At 45.9% G+C, this 23,580-nt stretch overlaps 2 protein-coding genes and 1 long non-coding RNA gene across 7 annotated transcripts in view; 2 read left to right on the top strand and 1 right to left on the bottom strand.

Annotated features, from left to right (window-relative positions):
- Positions 1-23,580, top strand: part of CATSPERB (cation channel sperm associated auxiliary subunit beta) — a 95,962-nt gene that overhangs the window by 55,383 nt on the left and 16,999 nt on the right. The window contains exons 21-23 of the mRNA XM_050956007.1: positions 973-1,083; positions 13,746-13,856; positions 16,012-16,150. Coding sequence (XP_050811964.1) covers positions 973-1,083; positions 13,746-13,856; positions 16,012-16,150 — 361 coding nt within the window. The remainder of the gene's footprint in view (positions 1-972; positions 1,084-13,745; positions 13,857-16,011; positions 16,151-23,580) is intronic.
- On the top strand, positions 19,647-23,063 carry LOC127051263 (zinc finger and SCAN domain-containing protein 20-like). Its single transcript, XM_050953357.1, has 2 exons — positions 19,647-20,568; positions 22,462-23,063. The coding sequence occupies exons 1-2, from the start codon at positions 20,046-20,048 to the stop codon at positions 22,632-22,634; spliced, it is 696 nt and encodes a 231-aa protein (XP_050809314.1). The 5' UTR covers positions 19,647-20,045; the 3' UTR covers positions 22,635-23,063.
- Positions 21,006-21,976, bottom strand: LOC127051275 (uncharacterized). 5 transcript variants are annotated; one of them, XR_007774457.1, is made up of 4 exons: positions 21,839-21,976; positions 21,524-21,681; positions 21,313-21,365; positions 21,006-21,072 (listed from the first exon to the last, which is right to left on the bottom strand). It is a non-coding gene; the product is annotated as an uncharacterized LOC127051275 (long non-coding RNA). The 5 variants fall into 5 exon arrangements; XR_007774453.1 differs by lacking the exon at positions 21,006-21,072 and adding an exon at positions 21,194-21,261; XR_007774456.1 differs by lacking the exon at positions 21,313-21,365.

Here is a 23,580-nt window from a genome sequence, read left to right as displayed (position 1 = left end):
TTATCATCTGTTAGGACATTTGATCTCTAAGCATTCAAGAGCATTTTTTTCAAAGTTGTCAGTGACTTAGAAACAGCTAATGCCATTTTTGGCATACAGAACCACTCCCCTCCCCTTTTGCCCTCTCAATGTTTTCTAAATAGGTTATAATAATTGCTTTTAACATTCTAATCATAAAAATCCTCTCACTACATGTTAATTCATGATTTCAAGGCTACTACTGTCCTCCAGAATATTTTGTTTTTTCTCTCAAGATTCCTAAACTCCACAGATACAGAAGCTCTGAAATGGGATTGGAAGCAGGGGGAAGGGCAAGATAGAAAACCAAGTTACCGAGTTATGATATTATTAACTTGACTATTGAATACCTCATGCTTGACACTAGTTTATTTTATACACATCGCCAATTCATATGACTGAATGGTTCATTTTCTAACATGGCTTTTTAATCATGTGAAATGTTCTAGATCAGACTTAATATTGGACAACTCTGTAATATCTTAATTGTATTTAAGATACAAAATATACAAAACTTTGCACATTGTTAGACCCATATTTCAAACATAGATGCCTAAATAAGACAACCAAATCCCTTACTAGGATCAGCATATAGACATGTCAAATGTGTATGCATATGTGTCAATTTGAACATTCAAATATAGGATCTGAATGTTCCATTTAGATGTCCATGTTTGAAAATTGAGTCCACTTGGTTTATAATTCATTTTATTAAACATTATAATACATATATTTTAAGGAGATAGATACTTTTCCATTTGGGACAACGGTGGACATAGAAATGTGATAAAAAATAAATGAACAGGTCAGTTTTGTGTCCTCTGTCGTATTAATACCATATACATTTCTCCTGCCAGTTATTCTGACATTAAGAAATTCTTGGATCATCCTTTTGACTACATCTGAATGTATATTTATTCCATATCCATCTCTCTTCTGTTGTATTATGTACAGGTAAACTACAGGCCTCCATCTAAACTGGGAATAGCTGTTCCACTCACTGATAACTTTTATAATGCTGACCCCAGCAAACCTAGAATGAGAGATTATTTTGCTGGATCAAAAGTAAGTCTTCGCTAATCATTTCACTGCTGCTGAATGTTCTGGGATCATGGGTGCTTTCTCAGGCTGTAAGCTATCTAAGTTGAGGAATTAAACATGCCACTGACAGCCCAGCCAGCGGGTGGCTGAAAACAATGGCTAAAACAACATGGAAAACCAACTCTCAGTTCTCAGCATGTCCCTCGATCCCCACTCCAGAGGCAGTGAGACATTCAAATGACAAGAGGCTGCAAAGAATCTCAGATGCCAGGTCACCAAAGGGAAACCAGACAACTCTCTCAGTATGCACTTATAACTGCAGAACACTGACAAGGGAGGAATCAATAAACCATCTCATGGAGGAAAAGGCAAAAACAGCCTGCGATGTGCTGGGTGTTTGTGAAACATAATGAAAGAAGGAGATGGAGTTCAGCTGGAGGGATGGAAGCATGGTCATTCTAGGAAAAGGAAAAGGCACAAGGACAGTTGGAGGAGTCGAATTCATCATAAACAAGGAATGGTCTTCAAAAATTGTCTCATGCCATTTGAAGTCATCGCGTATCAGGGTGCTTTACCTTCGACTGAACTGAAATAACACCCTCAAAATCATCTAGATCTACACTCCCACAAGTGCATGCGAAGATGTTGATGTGGAAGGATTCTATCAGGAACTGGAGGAAACCCTCATTCAGAGTTCCACATATACGATTCTGATGGGAGATTTTAATGTCAAGGTTGGAAGAGGGAGAGAAGGTGAAAAGTTCATAGGAAGGTGCTGTATCGGAAAACGAAATGTGCAAGAACGACTAGCTATATTGACAGAGATGAGGAGAAAGTTCATTGGTAATACCTGGTTCCGAAGGGAGGCCAACAGAAGATAGACCTGGATCGCACCAAACGCAAAGACAAAAAATGAAATTGAATAGTTTCTGATCGATACATAACGCATTGTGTAGGATGGCACTACTGAACTATCATTCAATATTGGTAGCAATCATGCCTACTGAGAGCCAGATTCATGTTCACTGTGAAGGAGGAGAAAAAGGCGCTGTGTATGGCGAACAGAAGGCACCAACCAGTAGCTTTTGACGAGGCAATTCTGAAGGAAAACATTTCTAGGGAAGATTGGAGCCTCTTGAATGACTGCGACGATGATTATGAGAACTTCAGTAAGAAACTGAAGAGACTCAGCTGAACGTGAAAGTCCAAGAAGAGCTAGCAGAAGAATCTCGGTGAATACAACGACTTTATTGGAAAAGAGGAGGAAAATGAAAAGAAATGGTAGCAACAGGCTCAAGTACTCCCTTCTCTGCAAGCTCATACAAATTAAATTGAAGGAAGACTTGGAGAAATTTCAAACCGAAAAGCCCCTAAAGGCTGCTGAAGATCGTAAAAGTCTCAAAAAATGCAAACAGAAATTGGCATTGTACAGGTCATCATTATCAGCTTTGAAAAACAGGGACGGAGAATCAGTGACTGACTGAACAGAGATGGAGGCAATCTGCAAGGATTTCTATACCCAGCTGTTTGCATCTCGTATAGACATCCCAATGCCATCACTTCAGGAAACCAATGAACACATACTTTGGGTTCTCATTAGCGAAGTCTGTCACGCAGTCCATCAAATGACAGAGGGGAAGGCTCCAGGTAAGGAGGGTGTGACAGCAGTAGTGCTTAAGGCGGGAGGTCAGGAACTTTGGAAAGCTCTCGCACAAAGGTTCAGCTGCTACCTGGAAATCCAGATGATACTGTCCAGTTGGAAACAGTCCAATACCATCTTGCTACATAAGAAAGGCAATTGCCCAATCTGCCTGCTTTCACATATCTATAAATTGTTCACTAAAATAATAAATCAACTGTTGTGAAACCTGGATGAACAGCAACCTAGAGAGCAGGCCGGCTTTCGAAGGAATTACAGCATAATAGATCACCTCTTCACTCTAAAACAACTACTAGAGCGTTGAAGGGAATATAAGCTCCCTTTGTGCATTGACTTCATGGACTACGAGAAGGCATTCGACAGCATAGAGACTAACACTGTCCTTGAAGCTCTTTCAGAACAGGGCATCAGTGCGAAATATATCACATTACTAAAGGAAGCAAACTCTGGCTGCGGCACGGACATATCGCTGTTTGATACTCTCCTTCAAATCCCCATCAAGAAAAGTGTGAAACAAAGAGATACAGTTTCACCAAAATTATTCACAGCCTGTCTTGAATCGGTTTTTCGATGAGCAGACTTGAAAGGTGGGATTAATATCAATGGAGAGCGGCTAAACCATCTCAGGTTCACAGATGATATAGTGCTGATAGCCAAAAATACAGCCCAGCTTGAGAGAATGCTTAAAGAACTGAACATGAAAAGTAGTCAAGTCGGATTAAAAATGAATCAGTAGAAAATGAAATACATGAGATCAGATGTTCTGCAAAAAACCCAAATAACTCTTGGAGGAGAACAGATCCAAGAGGTTGATAAATACGTTTATCTGGGCCAGGAAGTCAACATGTGACAAGATCAGAAAGGCGAACTGTCACGCAGAAAAAAAGCTGGATGGTACGTATTCAATGACATCAAGGACATCCTCCAAGGAAAGATCAGGAAAACAACTCATGTGAATCTTTTCAACTCAACCATGCTTTCAACAACGTTATATGGCAGCAAAACATGGTCGCTGACAAAGACTGAAGAACATCAACTATCTTTCACACAGAGGGCAATGGAACAAACATTTTTGGTCATTTCTCTCCGTGATCACATCCCCAGTGAAATAATTAGGCAGCAGTCTGGAGTGCGAGACGTTGTTGTTGAAAGCAGGCTCAGCAAAATGCAGTGGGTGGGACATGTGGCCCAATTCAGCAACAACAGATGTATATCCATGTGGTATCCATGAGAACAGAAATGGCCATGCGGTCGGCCTCCAAAGAGGTGGGATGATTTCCTAGCAAGCATGGCGAAGGGTTGCCAGAGTGAGAGAAGATTAGAAGACGTGTTGTGATTGGCTCAGTTTCAACTGAAGAAGGACTGACAGTCTACGCTGCATACTTTGATGGAAACTGCAGTGTACAACTGTGGATCCTGCAACGATAGAGAGGAGGGACAATGGAAACTGACTGGCACTAGAGCTGCTGGAAACTTTTTCAATGGAAAATGTCAGTTCCTCAGAAACATATCCATTTTGATTAAACTTTTGTTGGGAAGGTTTTTCAGATCCAGGATGGAAGTTCTGATGAAAAATGAGGTGAGGGTGAATGGAGGAAGAGACCTACCGCAGAGTAGCCAGGTGGTTGAGGCACTCACATCGGATGTGGTTCAAGTCCCTGCTCTGCCTGCTTTGGAACAGGGACTTGAACATGTGATTCCCACATCCCATGTGAGTGCCCAGCTACTGGTCTATTGGATATTGTAGGGTGGAAGTAGAGGGGTCTCTCTCTCTCATTAACTTGATGACAAGGCTGGTCAATTTCACAGCTGCTAGTCAATGGTGAGCAGAAGTGAAACTGACAAGGATCATGTCTATTTCAATAGCCGCTACCAGACCTTGCAGCATTCCCAGCTTCACTGCAGTGGGAGATTCTAGGGAATATATTTTGTTTTGGAAACACCACGCTCTTTTTCAAGTGGTTGCAGAGATGTATTCCACTCAGATGTGCATGTGCCCAGCGCGCTAAAAAGGGAGAACTTTGCTTAGCAGTACCTGTCAGGTGGCACATGCGCCCTCACACCTCCTTTTGGTCCTTCTCAAGGCTATATAAGGGTGACACTGCCCCAGCTCTCCTCAGGTCCTTCTCACTCCCACAGCTTGGTGTCACAGTGGCTTTCTCTGTGAATGCCTGTAAATAGTTCTAGATAGTGGTAGTAGTAGTCCTCTTACTATTTAGTTAATTAGCGTGATGCTGGTAGCACTGGTGCCAGCTCTTGTCAAGGCTGTAGGTGTCAGCTGAGCACTGACAAATTTATAGCTGGAATCCAGACCAACTTGTATGTATGTTAGTATTATTCAAGGCTAGTGTTAAACTTGTACTGATGTGTTTAGACTCTAAAAGGCTTGTTAACTGCTTCATGCATTAATCTTGTAATGTCTGGATCCCGTGCTATTAAGTAGGGCTGTCTATTAATCATAGAATCCTGTGGCACCTTATAGACTAACAGACGTTTTGGAGCATGAGCTTTCATGGGTGAATACCCACTTCCTCAGATGCATGTAGTGGAAATTTCAAGGGGCAGGTATATATATGCTAGCAAGCAAGCTAGAGATAACGAGGTCAGTTCAATCAGGGAGGATGAGGCCCTGTTCTAGCAGTTGAGGTGTGAAAACCAAGAGAGGAGAAACTGGTTCTGTAGTTGGCAAGCCATTCACAGTCTTTGTTCAATCCTGAGCTGATGGTGTCAAATTTGCAGATGAACTGAAGCTCAGCAGTTTCTCTTTGAAGTCTGGTCCTGAAGTTTTTTTGCTGCAGGATGGCCACCTTAAGGTCTGCTATAGTGTGGCCAGGGAGGTTGAAGTGCTCTCCTACAGGTTTTTGTATATTGCCATTCCTAATGTCTGATTTGTGTCCATTTATCCTTTTCCGTAGAGACTGTCCAGTTTGGCCGATGTACATAGCAGAGGGGCATTGCTGGCATATGATGGCATATATTACATTGGTGGATGTGCAGGTGAAAGAACCAGTGATGGTGTGGCTGATCTGGTTAGGTCCTGTGATGGTGTCGCTGGTGTAGATATGTGGGCAGAGTTGACATCGAGGTTTGATGCATGGATTGGTTCCTGAGCTAGAGTTATTATGGTGCGGTGTGCAGTTACTGGTGAGAATATGTTTCAGGTTGGCAGGTTGTCTGTGGGCAAGGACTGGCCTGCCACCCAAGGCCTGTGAAAGTGTGGGATCATTGTCCAGGATGGGTTGTAGATCCTTGATGATGCGTTGGAGGGGTTTTAGCTGGGGGCTGTATGTGATGGCCAGTGGAGTCCTGTTGGTTTCTTTCTTGGGTTTGTCTTGCAGTAGGAGGCTTCTGGGTACACGTCTGGCTCTGTTGATCTGTTTCCTTATTTCCTCATGCGGGTATTGTAGTTTTGAGAATGCTTGGTGGAGATTTTGTAGGTGTTGGTCTCTGTCTGAGGGGTTAGAGCAGATGCGGTTGTACCTCAGTGCTTGGCTGTAGACAATGGATCGTGTGATGTGTTGGGATAGAAGCTGGAGGCATGAAGGTGGGCATAGCGGTCGGTAGGTTTTCGATATAGGGTGGTGTTAATGTGACCATCACTTATTTGCACCGTGGTGTCAAGAAAGTGGACCTCCCGTGTAGATTGGTCCAGGCTGAGGTTGATGGTGGGGTGGAAGCTGTTGAAATCGTGGTGGAATTTTTCCAGAGTCTCCTTCCCGTGGGTCCAGATGATGAAGATGTCATCAATGTAGCGTAGGTAGAGAAGGGGCGTGAGTGGACGAGAGCTGAGGAAGCGTTGTTCCAGGTCAGCCATGAAGATATTGGCATATTGTGGGGCCATGCGGGTGCCCATAGCAGTGCCACTGATCTGGAGATATATATTGTCATCAAATTTGAAATAGTTGTGTGTAAGTATAAAGGCACAGAGCTCAGCAGCCAGTTGTGCTGTGGCATCATCAGGGATAGTGTTCCTGACAGCTTGTATTCCATCTGTGTGTGGGATGTTTGTGTAGAGAGCCTCTACATCCATGGTGGCTAGGATGGTGTTTTCTGGGAGGTGACCAATGCCTTGTAGTTTCCTCAGGAAATCAGTGGTGTCACGGAGATAGCTGGGAGTGCTGGTGGCATAGGGTCTGAGTAGAGAGTCCATATATCCAGACAGTCCTTCAGTGAGAGTGCCAATGCCCGACATGATGGGGCGTCCAGGATTTCCGGGTTTGTGGATCTTGGGTAGTAGATAGAATAACCCTGGTCGGGGCTCTAGGGGTATGTTGATTTCTTCTGGTGTTAGTGTAGGAAGTGTCCTGAGTAGATGTTGTAGTTTCTTAGTGTATTCCTCAGTGGGATCTGAGGGAAGTGGCCTGTAGAATTTGGTATTGGAGAGTTGTCTGGCGGCCTCCTTTTGGTAGTCAGACCTGTTCATGATGACAACTTGCACAAATACAGACAGATATCATCTTCCTTTCCAAATGCAAACGGATGGACATCATACCAAATGGACTAAAGGTAAAAAATCCACTGCTATCTACATACTACACAGACCACAGTGAGAGATTATGCCATACTCTATCAAAAAAAACTGAGGAACCACCTGATCAGCATCCTATACAGCAAACAGGAAAACATCAAAAAAGAGCTCTCCAACCTGGAGACTCTCATTAATAACCAAACTTCTATACAAACGGACTTCACTACAATAAGACAGGAGATCTACTTTACTCACTTCACCTCTCTACAAAGGAAAAAGGACTGTAAGCTGTCTAAACTCCTACCTGCCACATGGGGCCACAACCATGGTACCGCTAACCCACCCAGCAATATCGACAATCTATCCAACTACACACTCAGCCCAGAAGAAAAGTCTGTCCTATCTCGGGGACTCTCTTTCTGCCCTGCCACCCCCACCAACATGATACAGTTCTGTGGTGATCTGGAAGCCTACTTTCGCCGTCTCCGACTCAACGAATACTTCCAGGACAACACTGAACAGTGCACTGATACACAGGTGCCCTCCCACCAACAGCATAAGAAGAACAACTCCACATGGACTCCTCCTGAGGGTCGAAATGACAGTCTGGACCTATACATTGAATGCTTCCACCGGCGTGCACAGGCAGAAATCGTGGAACAACAACATCGCTTGCCTCACAACCTAAGTCGTGCAGAATGCAATGCCATAAACAGCCTCAGAAACCACCCTGACATTATCATCAAAGAGGCTGATAAAGGAGGTGCCGTTGTCATCATGAACAGGTCTGACTACCAAAAGGAGGCCGCCAGACAACTCTCCAATACCAAATTCTACAGGCCACTTCCCTCAGATCCCACTGAGGAATACACTAAGAAACTACAACATCTACTCAGGACACTTCCTACACTAACACCAGAAGAAATCAACATACCCCTAGAGCCCCGACCAGGGTTATTCTATCTACTACCCAAGATCCACAAACCCGGAAATCCTGGACGCCCCATCATGTCGGGCATTGGCACTCTCACTGAAGGACTGTCTGGATATATGGACTCTCTACTCAGACCCTATGCCACCAGCACTCCCAGCTATCTCCGTGACACCACTGATTTCCTGAGAAAACTACAAGGCATTGGTCACCTCCCAGAAAACACCATCCTAGCCACCATGGATGTAGAGGCTCTCTACACAAACATCCCACACACAGATGGAATACAAGCTGTCAGGAACACTATCCCTGATGATGCCACAGCACAACTGGCTGCTGAGCTCTGTGCCTTTATACTTACACACAACTATTTCAAATTTGATGACAATATATATCTCCAGATCAGTGGCACTGCTATGGGCACCCACATGGCCCCACAATATGCCAATATCTTCATGGCTGACCTGGAACAACGCTTCCTCAGCTCTCGTCCACTCACGCCCCTTCTCTACCTACGCTACATTGATGACATCTTCATCATCTGGACCCACGGGAAGGAGACTCTGGAAAAATTCCACCACGATTTCAACAGCTTCCACCCCACCATCAACCTCAGCCTGGACCAATCTACACGGGAGGTCCACTTTCTTGACACCACGGTGCAAATAAGTGATGGTCACATTAACACCACCCTATATCGAAAACCTACCGACCGCTATGCCCACCTTCATGCCTCCAGCTTCTATCCCAACACATCACACGATCCATTGTCTACAGCCAAGGTACAACCGCATCTGCTCTAACCCCTCAGACAGAGACCAACACCTACAAAATCTCCACCAAGCATTCTCAAAACTACAATACCCGCATGAGGAAATAAGGAAACAGATCAACAGAGCCAGACGTGTACCCAGAAGCCTCCTACTGCAAGACAAACCCAAGAAAGAAACCAACAGGACTCCACTGGCCATCACATACAGCCCCCAGCTAAAACCCCTCCAACGCATCATCAAGGATCTACAACCCATCCTGGACAATGATCCCACACTTTCACAGGCCTTGGGTGGCAGGCCAGTCCTTGCCCACAGACAACCTGCCAACCTGAAACATATTCTCACCAGTAACTGCACACCGCACCATAATAACTCTAGCTCAGGAACCAATCCATGCAACAAACCTCGATGTCAACTCTGCCCACATATCTACACCAGCGACACCATCACAGGATCTAACCAGATCAGCCACACCATCACTGGTTCTTTCACCTGCACATCCACCAATGTAATATATGCCATCATATGCCAGCAATGCCCCTCTGCTATGTACATCGGCCAAACTGGACAGTCTCTACGGAAAAGGATAAATGGACACAAATCAGACATTAGGAATGGCAATATACAAAAACCTGTAGGAGAGCACTTCAACCTCCCTGGCCACACTATAGCAGACCTTAAGGTGGCCATCCTGCAGCAAAAAAACTTCAGGACCAGACTTCAAAGAGAAACTGCTGAGCTTCAGTTCATCTGCAAATTTGACACCATCAGCTCAGGATTGAACAAAGACTGTGAATGGCTTGCCAACTACAGAACCAGTTTCTCCTCTCTTGGTTTTCGCACCTCAACTGCTAGAACACGGCCTCATCCTCCCTGATTGAACTGACCTCGTTATCTCTAGCTTGCTTGCTAACATATATATACCTGCCCCTTGAAATTTCCACTACATGCATCTGAGGAAGTGGGTATTCACCCACGAAAGCTCATGCTCCAAAACGTCTGTTAGTCTATAAGGTGCCACAGGATTCTTTGCTGCTTTTACAGATCCAGACTAACACGGCTACCCCTCTGATATTAATCACAGTTAACTCATACGATTAACTCCAAAAAATTAATTTTTTTGAGTTAAATCACACTGTTAAAGAATAAAATACCAATTGAAATGTATTTAATATTTTTGGATGTTTTTCCATATTTTCAAATATATTTATTTCAGGTACAACATAGTATACAAAGTTGACAGTGCTCACTTTATATTATTTTTATTACAAATATTTGCACTGTAAAAATGACAAACAAAAGAAATAGTATTATTCAGTTCACCTCATACAAGTACCATAGTGCAATCTCTTTATTGTGTAAGTGAAACTTACACATGTTGATTTCTTTTTGTTACATAACTGCACTCAAAAACAAAACTATGCAACACTTTAGAGCCTACAAGTCCACTCAGTCTTACTTCTGGTTCAGCCAATTACTTAAATAAACAAGTTTGTTTACATTTATGAGCGATAATGCTGCAACCCTCTGATGCGGAAACTACAGAACCCGAACCACCAAAAAAGAAAATCAACGTTCTGCTGGTGGCATCTGACTCAGATGATGAAAATGAACTTGCTTTTGGTCTGCACTGCTTTGGGTGCTTATTTCTTTTAGGGCTAACCCAAGTTGTTGCTAGGATGTCTCTGCTTTGTTTCCTAGTTCCAATCCTGGGAGAGTTCAAACAGGAAAGTAAAGAAAAATTTCCTGTTGGCTATCTTTCCCTCTTCCATGGGCTTATCGGACAGCTTCAGATTTGCTCTGCCTCTCTGTCTCTCCTTTAATACAAGCATTCAGCTGTGATGGTTTCTTCTGCAGTCTCAGGACTGCCTGAACTGATTTCAGATTGTGCGCTGTTTCCGGTGCTGCCTTCAGCACTGCTTAAAAATCAGTGTGCAGAGGCAAAAATCAGTTCCTTTTACTGGTACAAAGGGATCCCTTTGGCACTGATGGCAATGTTGGCTTGTGCAGTTTCAGTGCAGACCAGATCTACAGGTTCAATACTAACATTTGTTCCAGTGCCAACTGTCTGTGCAGCCTCAGTATCCCTACTGGTACACAAGGCACTGGTTACCATACCATCTTTAATACCAATGTGGTCCACATTTTGAACCTCAGTCAAGTATGGGAACTTGCTGACTCCACCAGGGCTGGCTCCTCTGTTGTCATTAGACTATTTGGAAGATTCCTTGCGTTTGAGCTCAACGTCATCTACTGCCTCTCTCTGTCCTTCCAAGTACCAATCTTGAAAGTCTTTGAGGCCTCCAGGGAATCACTATCGTTACCAGAACTAGCACCATTCCCACAGTAGGGGTAGTGGCTCCCCTGAGTTCCCACCAGACTGCACTTCAAGTTGTTTATAATGTCTTTCTCTTGTTTTCCCTTTTTAAGCTCCTCCTCTCCAGGCACAGCAAGCCTTACAGGTGTGCCTAGTTAGTGCTGAGCAAGCCCATTAGTCTCCTCTCTATTACAGTGAGGGTGAACTTTGGGATGCTTCCCAATCTTCAAAGACCCAATCCTCTGCTCATTGCAGAGCAAGATCACTGAACCCTCCTATTGTCTCACTTTCCAACTCAGCTAGACTGGAGTCTCATACTCATTGCTCCCTCTGAGCTATTACAGTCTGAAACAGTATTGCAGGAGCAAGCTTTGCTATAGGAGATTCCACTGGCTCCTCTTCCTTCCTCATCTTCCTCACTGGATGATTCAACAATGTTGGATTTGTCTTCTTCTGTTACTCAAGACCCTAAGTCTTATCAAGATCTGTTGAGGCGAATGACTACAGCCTTGGGCATTTAGACAGCGTTTGCTCAGGAGAATACCCATAAGTTGGTGGACATTTTCCAACCATTAGCTGCAGGAGCTCTCCCTGTAAATGAAGCTCTTTTGAAACACACAAAGCGTATGGCTAAGCAATACTATGTCCCTATGCAAGGCTTTGAGAGTTTCTACTCCCATTCCACCCCAAACTCTCTCCTAATAATGGCTGCAAATGGGAGGTTGAGACAAGAGAGATTCAAGCTGATGCCTGAACATAAGGCGACTAAGGGGTTAGATTTAATGGGAAGGAATATTTATTCTACCTTGTCATTACAGATGCACATTGGTAATCAGCAGGCACTGTTATTGAAATACGACTTCCTAAATTGAAACACCATGTCTAAATTTATAGATAAATTGCCAGAAAACTCCAGAGTTCAAAACTGATTGGCTTTACAAGAACCAGGATCCAGTCTTTCATGAAAACACCCCACCTCCACAAGATGTTTCCTCAGTGAATGGATCCAGAGTTCCTCTTATTAATCTGTGTTATACTGAAACAGTCTTTTGTCTCTACTCATAGGCAATGTGATCCCTCTGTTGTAATGTTCCTTTTTACATCTAGCTGGTTTCAATTGTTTACAATTGTCTCTGATAGTTTTCCATTGATAGCCTTGCTCCATCCCAAAATTAGATAGTTGCCTTGCATCCCGCCTGTTCGAATGTGCCATCACCAAGACATATTTTTATCCCTTAGTAAGAAAATTCACTCCAAGACCATACTTTCCATATAGTTACATTTTTTAAATATTATCCATACATAATTATTATAGGCCTTGTTACAAGCTATCTGTCGATGCCTTGCAGGTTACCCCTATGGATAAATAGTCTTCAAGACATGTGTTTGGAGTAGTGAGTCTGTCAGACCAGAGATGAGAGTTGTTTTCAAAGAAGAGAGGATCCTTTGCCAAGGGGCCTCTGTGTCTCAATGGGCCACATCTACACAAGAAACCACGCAGCTTCAGTCACATTTGTCAGTGACGTTTCCATATCGGACATTTGCTGGGTCACTACCTGGTCTTCTGTGCATACCTTTACCAGACACTATATTATACTATTATGACTGCATCTAGGCTAGATACAAATTTTGGAAAGTCAGTTCTACAGTTGCTGTTTAAATAGCCTCTGAGTCCCACCCCCTTCTATTACTGCTTGTGAGTCACCGGAGCAGCATACATGTCTGCAACCACTTGAAGAAGAAAAAACAGTTAATTACTGGACTGTGACTGTTGTTCTTTGAGACGCGAATGCAGATGGTATTCCATGGCATATTCTCTGTACCTTCCAGTGTGAAGGAACTGAGGAGGATCAGGGCAGTTCCACCCTTAAATAGCCTTGGGAGGGACCAGAAAATAAGGCATGAGGGCATATGCACAAAGTTCTCTGTCTTCAGCACGCTGGGCATGTGCACATCTGAGTGGAATATACATCTGCCCCCGCATCTAGAAAAACAGTTATGGCACAAGTAAGTAACTCATTTTTCAATGTTTCTGAAATAAAATATCATGGGATTTCAATTTGGGGAAAATTTTTGAAATTTTGACTTTTTGTTTTAGTATAGAAATTTTTTTCCCCCAAACTCAAAAACATTCACAAAATTAAATTCAGCTTCCTGAACAGCTCCAGTTAATATAATGTAACATAAAAGTCAAAATGATATGGTCAAGATTAAACTAAACATTAATTAAATATTTTGGGAATATTACATTTCAGGGAAAATTCTGAGATTTTGGTTTTTTTCAAAACCACATGAAATGAAACCATGTTTTGCAACCTCATAATTTCCCACAGAATGGAAAATCTGAATTTTGACCTTCTCTGATACCTAGATTGGTCTTTAGCAACTCACACATTTACATTTTAAAGCTCTCTAATAAATGCAGATAAATAATTGCATTTGTTTACTCATGTTCTTTCTTTTTTAAAAAAAATAAATCTTGTTTTCAGAATTTAGGTAGGAAAGTGAGGTAAATTGTTTTTATATCTTTTCTACAGAATTCTGGAGCCTACAAGCAGTGTGCTAACAAGTCAACTCGAGCACAATGTAACTGCAATGATAACGAGAAACTTTCCTTTTTTGTTGCTTTCTCAGATTGCAAGGAGAAGGTGAGAACTGTAACAAGACAAGCTTGAAAATAATTTTTATTAAGACTGAATTCTGCCCTTAGCTATGTCTAGGCAACTCTTTTGACTTGAGTAAGAATTGTATGGATGAAACTGGGGCAAAAAATCTGACTCTGAAGGAGACATCCCAGCTCATCATTCTAGGTATGTGAATGTGGAAGAGTTGACTCACTGTTAACACTCCCTCTCCTAGCTGGGCATGATGTAGCAGCTGTTTCTGCTCTAGTACTCCCCTGCCAACAGTCATTCTGGTCCTGTGGTGGTCTCATCTCGCAATTCATCCTCTGGCCAAGTCACATTTTAATTGCACCCCTTCTAGTGTAACAAAAGTACAACTGAAAGTCCCAAACTGTTGTAATACAAATTATCCTTTTGCCCCCTCTTGGGCTACTATTTAGCTATTTCTTGACACTCCATCTTCAGCCACACTCTAGGCTAAACAGTCCTTGTATCAGGCTTATACATGCCTTTCTCAGGGCTGGTTGGAGAACTCAAGCCAACCTTCAAATCTATGTTCTGGCCTAGAGGACCCTGTCTTAAGTAGCTAGGTCTTCTTCAGACATGCTGCTATTTCTCTGGGCCCATCCTATCTCTCATTCCTCTTGTGCTACTTCCCAGCATCTTGTGCTTAACACAGACTCTCCTCTGTTTAACCAGGCCTCTGGCTTCTCTCTAGGCCTTCCCAGCTCCTCCTTTCTCTCCTTGAACACCAATCCTTCGCAGGGTCGGCTCTAGGTTTTTTGCCGCCTCAAGCAAAAAAAACCCAAACCTCTGAGACCGTAACTGCCAAAGCAAAACAAAAACAAAATACCTCAGAGAGCGCAACTGCCAAAGCAAACAAAAAAACCAACCCTCCCAGAATGCCGCCCATGAAATTGTGCCGCCTCAAGCACACGTTTGGTTTGCTGGTGCCTAGAGCCAGTCCTGCCTTCAGGACTCCTCTGTGCCATGCTACCTTTCCAGGGCCCACCACTGGGATTAATTTAATCTCTGTAGCTTTCTTCCATCTGCTTTCCCCAGGCCTTTCCCAGACAGAGGGAATCTCACTGCCTTTTCTCTCCTGGTTTCTCTGTCTGGGACCTCCCCTCTAGCTTTCAGTTCCTTCTTTTATCCACTTATCCCCAGCTGGGTCTAATAACAAATCAACTCTGACACATCCTCCAGGTGCGTCAGGGTGGGCTAATTGAGCTCTCAGATGCCTGTTAACCTTTGTTCATCTGTATGGGATAGACACCCTGTCAAGGTTCCTTCCCCACTCTGAACTTTAGGGTACAGATGTGGGAACCTGCATGGACACTTCTAAGCTTATTACTAGCTTAGATCTGGTATCACTGCCACCATCCAGAATTTTCAGTGTCTGCATTACTCCCTGTCCCCCCAAAAACTTTCCCCTCCCTGGGTAGCCTTGAGGGACTTCACCAATTCCCTGGTGAACACAGATCCAAACCCCTTGGATCTTAAAACAAGGAGAAATTAACCATCCCCCCACCAATCCCTAGTGAGTCCAGGTCCAATCCCCTTGGATCTTAAAACAAGGAAACATCAATCAGGTTCTTAAACAGAAAGCTTTTAATTAAAGAAAGAAAAGTAAAAATCATCTCTGTAAAATCAGGATGGAAAATACTTTACAGGGTAATCAGATTCATATAGCCCAGAGGAACCCCCTCTAGCCTTAGGTTCAAAGTTACAGCAAACAGAGGTAAAATCCTCTCAGCAAAAAAGGAACATTTACAAGTTGAGAAAACAAAAATAAGACTAACATGCCTTGCATGGCTGTTACTTACAAGTTTGAAACATGAGAGCCTGGTTCAGAAAGATTTGGAGAGCCTGGATTGATGTCTGGTCCCTCTTAGTCCCAAGAGCAAACAACTCCCAAAACAAAAAGCACAAACAAAAGACTTCCCCCCACCAAGATTTGAAAGTATCTTGTCCCCTTATTGGTCCTCTGGTCAGGTGTCAGCCAGGTTTACTGAGCTTCTTAACCCTTTACAGGTAAAAGAGGCATTTACCCTTAACTATCTGTTTATGACACATCCCCATCACAGTGAGGCTTCAGTGTTTAATGAGTGAATTAAAGAAGCAACACAATCTTTTATTTTAAACATAACTAAATAGTAATATACAACTTCAATTTTAGGCTTTGAGGATGAAATATCCAGTTTCAAGACTTCCAGTCCATTTCAGAGTTGACAGTGAGAATGAATATACACCACTGGTATCTCCCTTTTTTGTCACAGTCACAGAGGTTAACCATAGGACTAACTGGGAAGTTGCAGGTATGGATAGAGGATTTGCAGAAAAGTTCTTTTTGATAACAGACAAGACTAGGAACAAATGTTAAATCTGTAAGACTTCTCTCTAAATGGGCATTTCTGCTGGAAGTTTACCTTTCCTTTCTCATCTATTTTCTTAACGGATCCAGGCAAGGACTCCTGTTTAACCCCTGATGTATGTACTAGATCTGTCTCAGTGGTCAAGAAGGACAGCGGAGGGTTGTGAGAGTGAGCATTGTCTGATTTCTCTCAGCCAAGACATTCCACTGTTAAAAATACAGAGTAAAAGATGCAAGAGAAAAATGTAAAACCCCAGTCATTTACCATTGAGTTAAATGGGAGCAGGATTCAACCCCCTAACATTTAAAATGTCACATAGGACCCAACTGGGCAGTCTTCTTCCACAGACACATTGAAGACTATGGGAGTTTTACTTTCATGAGGTACCGCAGGGTTGGAGCTATTGAATTTTTGGCCCAATAGAAGTCAATGGCAAAATTCATAGTATAGGATTTCACCCATGGGTCTTCAAATTTAAAAATTATGCAAGCTGTTCAAGGCAGGGACGCTGGCTTTAAGTGTATTTGTACAGAGTCTAGCCCATGGGTCCTAATGCTGATGTGGTTCTCTGAGAGCTATTGTAATCAAATAAAAATTAGCATCATAATATTAGAACAGAAGGACTTAAATTTGTCCAAATTAGGATGCAGAATGTAATCAAACATATTAGCTGCCTAGGTAATCCATTACCATTTCTAAAAGAAATGATTGAACAAAATCGCCATTAAATCATTTCTGTTTGGGCCATATATACACCTCTACCCCGATATAACGCTGTCCTCGAGAGCCAAAAAATCTTACCACGTTATATCTAACTTGCTTTGATCCACCGGAGTGTGCAGCCCTGCCCCCCGCAGAGCACTGCTTAACTGCGTTATATTCGAATTCGTATTACATCGGGTCGTGTTATATCAGGGTAGAGGTGTAGTAGCAAAATACCTGGGAACCAACTTCCTTTCTGAGCATTGCTTAAGAACAGTTCCATATAAATAATAAAATAATGCTCCTGCAAGAATATTATTCCCTTTTCCTTGTTTTCTGTTATTTCTCTTGCTTTCCTACTTTCACTATGGCCACGTCCACACTACAGAGTAAAATCAAAATTAATAAAATCGATTTTATAAAACAGATTTTATAAAATCGATTTTACGCGTCCACACTAGGGCACATTACTTCGGTGGTGTGCATCCATGGTCGCAGGCTACCATCGATTTCCGGAACGGTGCACTCTGGGTAGCTCAGTAAAAGAATGGGACCAATAACTTCAATTTCCGTCCACACTAACCCTAAATCAATTTAGTAATATCGATTTTAGGGTTACTCCTTTCGTTTAGCTGGAGTACAGAAATCGATTTTAAGACCCCTTAAAATCGATTTTAAGTGCCTTGTAGTGTGGACGGGTACAGCGTTAAATCGATTTAACGCTGTTTAAATCGATTTAACACTGTAGTGTGGACCTGGCCTATGATTTGTTTTTATTCATTGGGGTATCAGTATAATTTATTTTCTAACCTCCTCAGTGCAGGAACCATATTTTTCTCTTTGTATATCAAGAAGCATGAATACCTATGGAGCAACAAAAATAATATTTTTATTCATTAAATTTGAGGCACCATATTATAAGTAAAAAGAAATTGGGAGAAATATTAGGTGACTCACCTTACACTCAACTCTCTTGCACTTGTTCTTGCTTATCTGTAACATTGTATGTAAGAATCTCTCCAGAGGCACTGTTGGAAGAAGTGAGCTCTGGGGAGGGGGATGAAAAAGAAGGAGGGGCAATCATGTGACATATGGGACTATGGACAGACTTCTGCACAGAATGGGGAATAAAGGTGATGGGGAGGATACAAAGGGGTGGTGGCGGGGGTGTCTTGGGTGAGTGAGGTTGGAGCAGGAGGAGATGCAGGAGGGAGTGGAGCTGGGTAGGGCCTAGCAGGTGAAGAGAAATATGACCTTGATGAAGAAGTTTCAGGGAGGGCAGTTCCGGGATCTAAAAAAAAAAAAAAAATGAGTGACATGAGTAGAGTCACAAGTGAAGAAGATAATTTTAGCAGCCGCATTTTAACTAAGCTGAGGGGAGCAAGAGGAGAGGCACTGAGGCCAGAGAAGAGAAGGCCACAGGAGTAAGGTGACCAGATGTCCCGTTTTTAAAGGGACAGTCCCATTTTTTGAGACTTTTTCTTATATAGGCACCTGTAAATCCGGTGGTGTCGGGGCTCGTCCCTCTCAGGCGCGGCGGGGAGCCAGGGTGCCTCCTTACACACAGCAGTTTGGGTAGGCCTAACCCCTCAGCAGGCATTGAGGGAATAAACGGTCTGCAAACACAGTATATCAGCCCAGGCCTGGACAGGGCGAGGCAGTAGCAGTTCAGGCTCAGGCCTCCAGCAGGCTGAGCAAACACAGTATATCAGCCCAGGCCCTTGGGCAGGGCAGGGCAGTAGCAGTTCAAGCTCAGACCTTCAGCAGGCTGAGCAAACAAAGTATACCAGCTCAGAAGGCTACACAGAAGGCCTCCTCAGGCCAGGGAGAGGGGGAGGCTGCCACCCTTGGGAAGGTGGCAGGGGGAACGCAGGCCCTCCCACTCCACTGCGTTCCAGCCCGGGGCCCTAGCAGCGGTAAAGGCACGCTGCTGTCAGTGGGGATCCTGGCTGAAACACACTGACATGGGTTCAGGTTCTTCAGGAGCCAAACCAGGGTCGGCTACCCCCGGGCCACTTCCGACCTCCCCCTCTCTGGGTACCTGTCTCTCGCCAGCGTTGTCTGGGGGGTCCCAGACCATGGGCTCCTCTGGGTACCGGTCGCAGGGAGGCTCAGGCAGCTCCTCGGGATACCGGTCGTAGGGAAGCTCAGGCCGCTTCTCGGGATACCAGGCGCAAGGCAGGTCAGGCTGACGTTCCTCCGAGTACCGGGTGTGAGGCAAGTCCAGCCAGCGTTCCTCCGGGTAGTGAGCGCGGGGCAGGTCAGGCCAGCACTTCTCCGGATACCGAGCGCGAGGCAGGTCAGGCCAGCGCTCCTCCGGGTAGTGAGCACAGGGTAGGCTGGGCCCGGCGGGAGCTCCGGCTCCAGCGTCTGTCCTCTCCGGCAGCCGGCCACCAACTGAGCGCTTGGGCCGGGCTTTTATACTTCCTGTCCCGCCACTTGACTTCCGGGGGGCGGGGACAGGTGGCGGTGGCTCCACCCACTGAGGCACCTGCTCTGGCTCGTCCCTCTCAGGCACGGCAGGGAGCCAGGGCGCCTCCTTGCAGCACCTATTACCCCCCACTCCCTGTCCCATTTTTTCACAGTTGTTATCTGATAACCCTATGCAGGAGTCAAATGAAGAGATGACCAAGGCAGGGAGCAGAGGTTGAGGGGTGGAGAGGAAGAACAGAGGGGATTCAATAGCAGCCTATCCCCAGGTGACACAGTGGAGTAAAAGGCAGCATGGAGATTGCAAGTCTGAGGGCTTGTCTACATCAGAAAGTTGCAGCGCTGGTGAGGGAGTTACAGCGCTGCAACTTTGAAGGTGTACACATCTGCAGGGCATCACCAGCGCTGCAACTCCCTGTTTGCAGCGCTGGCCGTACTCCCGTTTTGTTTCAGGTGTAGAGGATCCAGCGCTGGTGATCCAGCGCTGGTAATGCAATGTAGACACTTACCAGCGCTTTTCTTGACCTCCGTGGAATAAGCAGGTATCCCAGCATACCTGAGGATACCTCTCTGGTAATCAAGAAAACTCCTCTGCCCTGTGCTCACCTGACCCCTCCTTTAAATGCCCCGGGAAATTTCAAAAATCACCTTCCTGTTTGCTCAGTCAGGCGTGGAGTGCAATTAATCAATCAATCATTCAGCGACCATGCCTCCACGCAACAAACGAGCCCCAGCATGGACCAATGCAGAGCTGCAGGATCTAATTAGTGTGTGGGGAGATGAGGCTGTTCAAACACAGCTGCGCTCCAGAAGGAGAAACTACGATACCTATGGTCAGATATCGCAGTCCATGCTGAGAAGGGGCCACGAACGGGACGCCTTGCAATGCAGAGTAAAAATTAAGGAGATGAGGAGTGCATACTGCAAAGCCCGTGAGGGAAACCGACGCTCAGGAGCAGCCCCCACAACCTGCAGGTTTTACAAGGAGCTGGATGCCATACTTGGGTGTGACCCCACCGTGAATCCTAGGAGCACGATGGAGAGTTCAGAGCAGGGAGAAGTGGGGGATGGTGTAGAGGATGAATACAGTGATGCTACTGGCGTTGAGGGGGACACCCCGGAGTCTCAGGACACAGGCAGCCAGGAGCTCTTCTCCAGCCCTGAGGAGACTAGCCAGTCACAGCAGCTGGAAGCGGACGTTGATGAGGAAGCTGAGGATCGTGCTCGTGGTAAGTAGATTGCAATGCTTTGTGATAGCAGGATTTTCGTTATGGCTGATTGCATGCATGCCTAAACGTGGAATAGCCCATTGATGTGATCTATGACATCTGTGTAATCTGCCTGAGTAATCTCTTGAAAAGTTGCAGCTAGATCTTGGGCAATGTGCTTTAACAAGTTTATAGGTAGAGCCAGCGTGGTCCCTGTCCCGGTCAGGCTAACTCGTCCGATCCACTGTGCAGCGAGGGGTGGGGGGACCATGGCCGCACACAGGCGAGCTGCATAGGGGCCAGGGCGGTATCCGCATTCCTGTAGAAGACCCTCCCGCTCTTCCTTGGTAACACGCAGCAGTGATATGTCTGGCATTATGAAAGCCTGTGGATAGTTTAGGGATAATTGAGGGCAGGTAGCTAGAAGCACGGCTCCCCAGCGCAAGGCGGTCTGTTTCCTCTGCCCCAATCCACCCCCCCCCCTGCCCTTCCCAGCACGTAGGCATCCAGGCGGGGTGCTTCTTCCTCACCGATCCCCCCTTCCAAGCGTGAAACCTGCCCTGCGGTGTGCTCTGTCCGTCCCCCACCCCCCCTTCCAAGCGGGAACCGTGTCCTGCGGTGTGCTCTGTCCGTCCCCCACCCCCCCTTCCAAGCGGGAACCGTGTCCTGCGGTGTGCTCTGTCCGTCCCCCACCCCCCCTTCCAAGCGGGAAACCTGCCCTGCGGTGTGCTCTGTCCGTCCCACACCCCCTTCCAAGCGTGAAACCTGCCCTGCGGTGTGCTCTGTCCGTCCCCCACCCCCCCTTCCAAGCGGGAAACCTGCCCTGCGGTGTGCTCTGTCCGTCCCCCACCCCCCCTTCCAAGCGGGAACCGTGTCCTGCGGTGTGCTCTGTCCGTCCCCCACCCCCCCTTCCAAGCGGGAAACCTGCCCTGCGGTGTGCTCTGTCCGTCCCACACCCCCCTTCCAAGCGTGAAACCTGCCCTGCGGTGTGCTCTGTCCGTCCCCCACCCCCCCTTCCAAGCGGGAAACCTGCCCTGCGGTGTGCTCTGTCCGTCCCCCACCCCCCCTTCCAAGCGGGAACCGTGTCCTGCGGTGTGCTCTGTCCGTCCCCACCCCCCCTTCCAAGCGGGAAACCTGCCCTGCGGTGTGCTCTGTCCGTCCCCCACCCCCCCTTCCAAGCGGGAACCGTGTCCTGCAGTGTGCTCTGTCCGTCCCCCACCCCCCTTCCAAGCGGGAAACCTGCCCTGCGGTGTGCTCTGTCCGTCCCACACCCCCCTTCCAAGCGTGAAACCTGCCCTGCGGTGTGCTCTGTCCGTCCCCCACCCCCCCTTCCAAGCGGGAAACCTGCCCTGCGGTGTGCTCTGTCCGTCCCCCACCCCCCTTCCAAGCGGGAACCGTGTCCTGCGGTGTGCTCTGTCCGTCCCCCACCCCCCCCTTCCAAGCGGGAAACCTGCCCTGCGGTGTGCTCTGTCCGTCCCCCACCCCCCCCTTCCAAGCGGGAAACCTGCCCTGCGGTGTGCTCTGTCCGTCCCCCACCCCCCCTTCCAAGCGGGAAACCTGCCCTGCGGTGTGCTCTGTCCGTCCCCCACCCCCCTTCCAAGCGGGAAGCCTGCCCTGCGGTGTGCTCTGTCCGTCCCCCACCCCCCCTTCCCAGCGGGAACCGTGTCCTGCGGGGTGCTTTTTCCTCACCCGGCCCCCCTTCCGAGCAGGAACCAAGGCATCCCACTAACATGGGAGAATTTTAAGCAAAAGTACTCACCCCATTGCTAGACATGTCTTAGCTTTCTTGAACTCTACAGTGTTATGTGAGGTATGTGAGAGGGATGCTACCTACAGTTTCCAATGTCCTTCAAAAGTTGATAATAAACAATGATGCCCCTGTGTATTACATGTCTCTATCTCTATTTTTTCTAGGCAACTCGAGTAATGCAGCTGTGTCACCGGCCTCACGTAGATTGCAGAATTTGAGGCGCAATCCTAGGAAATCAAAAGAGGAGCTGATCAAGACCGTTCTGAACCACTACAACAGGGAAAGTAGGAAGACTGAGGAGTGGAGAAAAAAGTGTACAGGAATGGAGGCTGACTGAAAGCAGGAGACAGGAATTGTCTGCCAAAAGAATAGCCAGGCAGATGATGAGACTCCTGTCTCGCCAAACCAAGTCTTTTGAGTCTCTTGTAGCCATGCAGGCAAATATATACCGTGCTAACCCACAGGCTTCCCAAAGCACTGTTCCTTGTCCCCCTGTGTATCCTCAAAATAGCTTTATGCAGCACCCAGTTCCTTATTATCATCAGCTGCCCCCAACACCTATAACATCACCTAGTAACCAAGATATGTTTAATTCTTACCCAGCGCACTCCACCCCCATCATTCTGCAGCAAAGTAATGGTGAGTTGCATCAGACGGTTACAATTGAGTAAAATAGGAAATAGTAAAACCTCTGAATGTACTGTGAACCACCCATACCCCCTTACCTGTTTTTTACTGTATGACAAATAAAAGGTTTTGGTTTGTATTTCTTTCCATATGTTTTATTGGTGACAGAAATGGTTAATTATACACAGCAAGGTAAAGCAAAGCACAACACATGCACCAAACATTACTGCTGGCTCTCAGCATCAAATTGCTCCCTTATAGCATCCCTAATCCTTGAAGCCCTTTCCTGGGCCTCCCTATTAGCCCTGCTCTCTGGCTGAGCAAACTCATTCTCCAAACGTCTAACCTCGGAGGTCCATTCCTCACTGAACCTTTCACCCTTCCCTTCACAAATATTATGGAGGGTGCAGCACGCGGATATAACTGCGGTAATGCTGCTTTCCATCAAATCTAGCTTCCCGAACAGACTGCGCCTGGGAGCTTTCAAACGGCCAAAAGCACGCTCCACAGTCATTCTACAGCGGCTCAACCTGTAGTTGAAACGTTCCTTGCTCCTGTCAAGCTTCCCTGTATATGGTTTCATGAGCCATGGCATTAATGGGTAAGCGGGGTCTCCCAGAATCACGATGGGCATTTCCACGTCCCCTACTGTTATC

Source organism: Gopherus flavomarginatus, chromosome 5, assembly GCF_025201925.1.
Source record: "Gopherus flavomarginatus isolate rGopFla2 chromosome 5, rGopFla2.mat.asm, whole genome shotgun sequence".
NCBI classification, from domain to species: Eukaryota; Metazoa; Chordata; order Testudines; family Testudinidae; genus Gopherus; species Gopherus flavomarginatus.
Note: the sequence above shows the minus strand (reverse complement) of the source record. Positions and strands in the feature narration are given on the sequence as shown.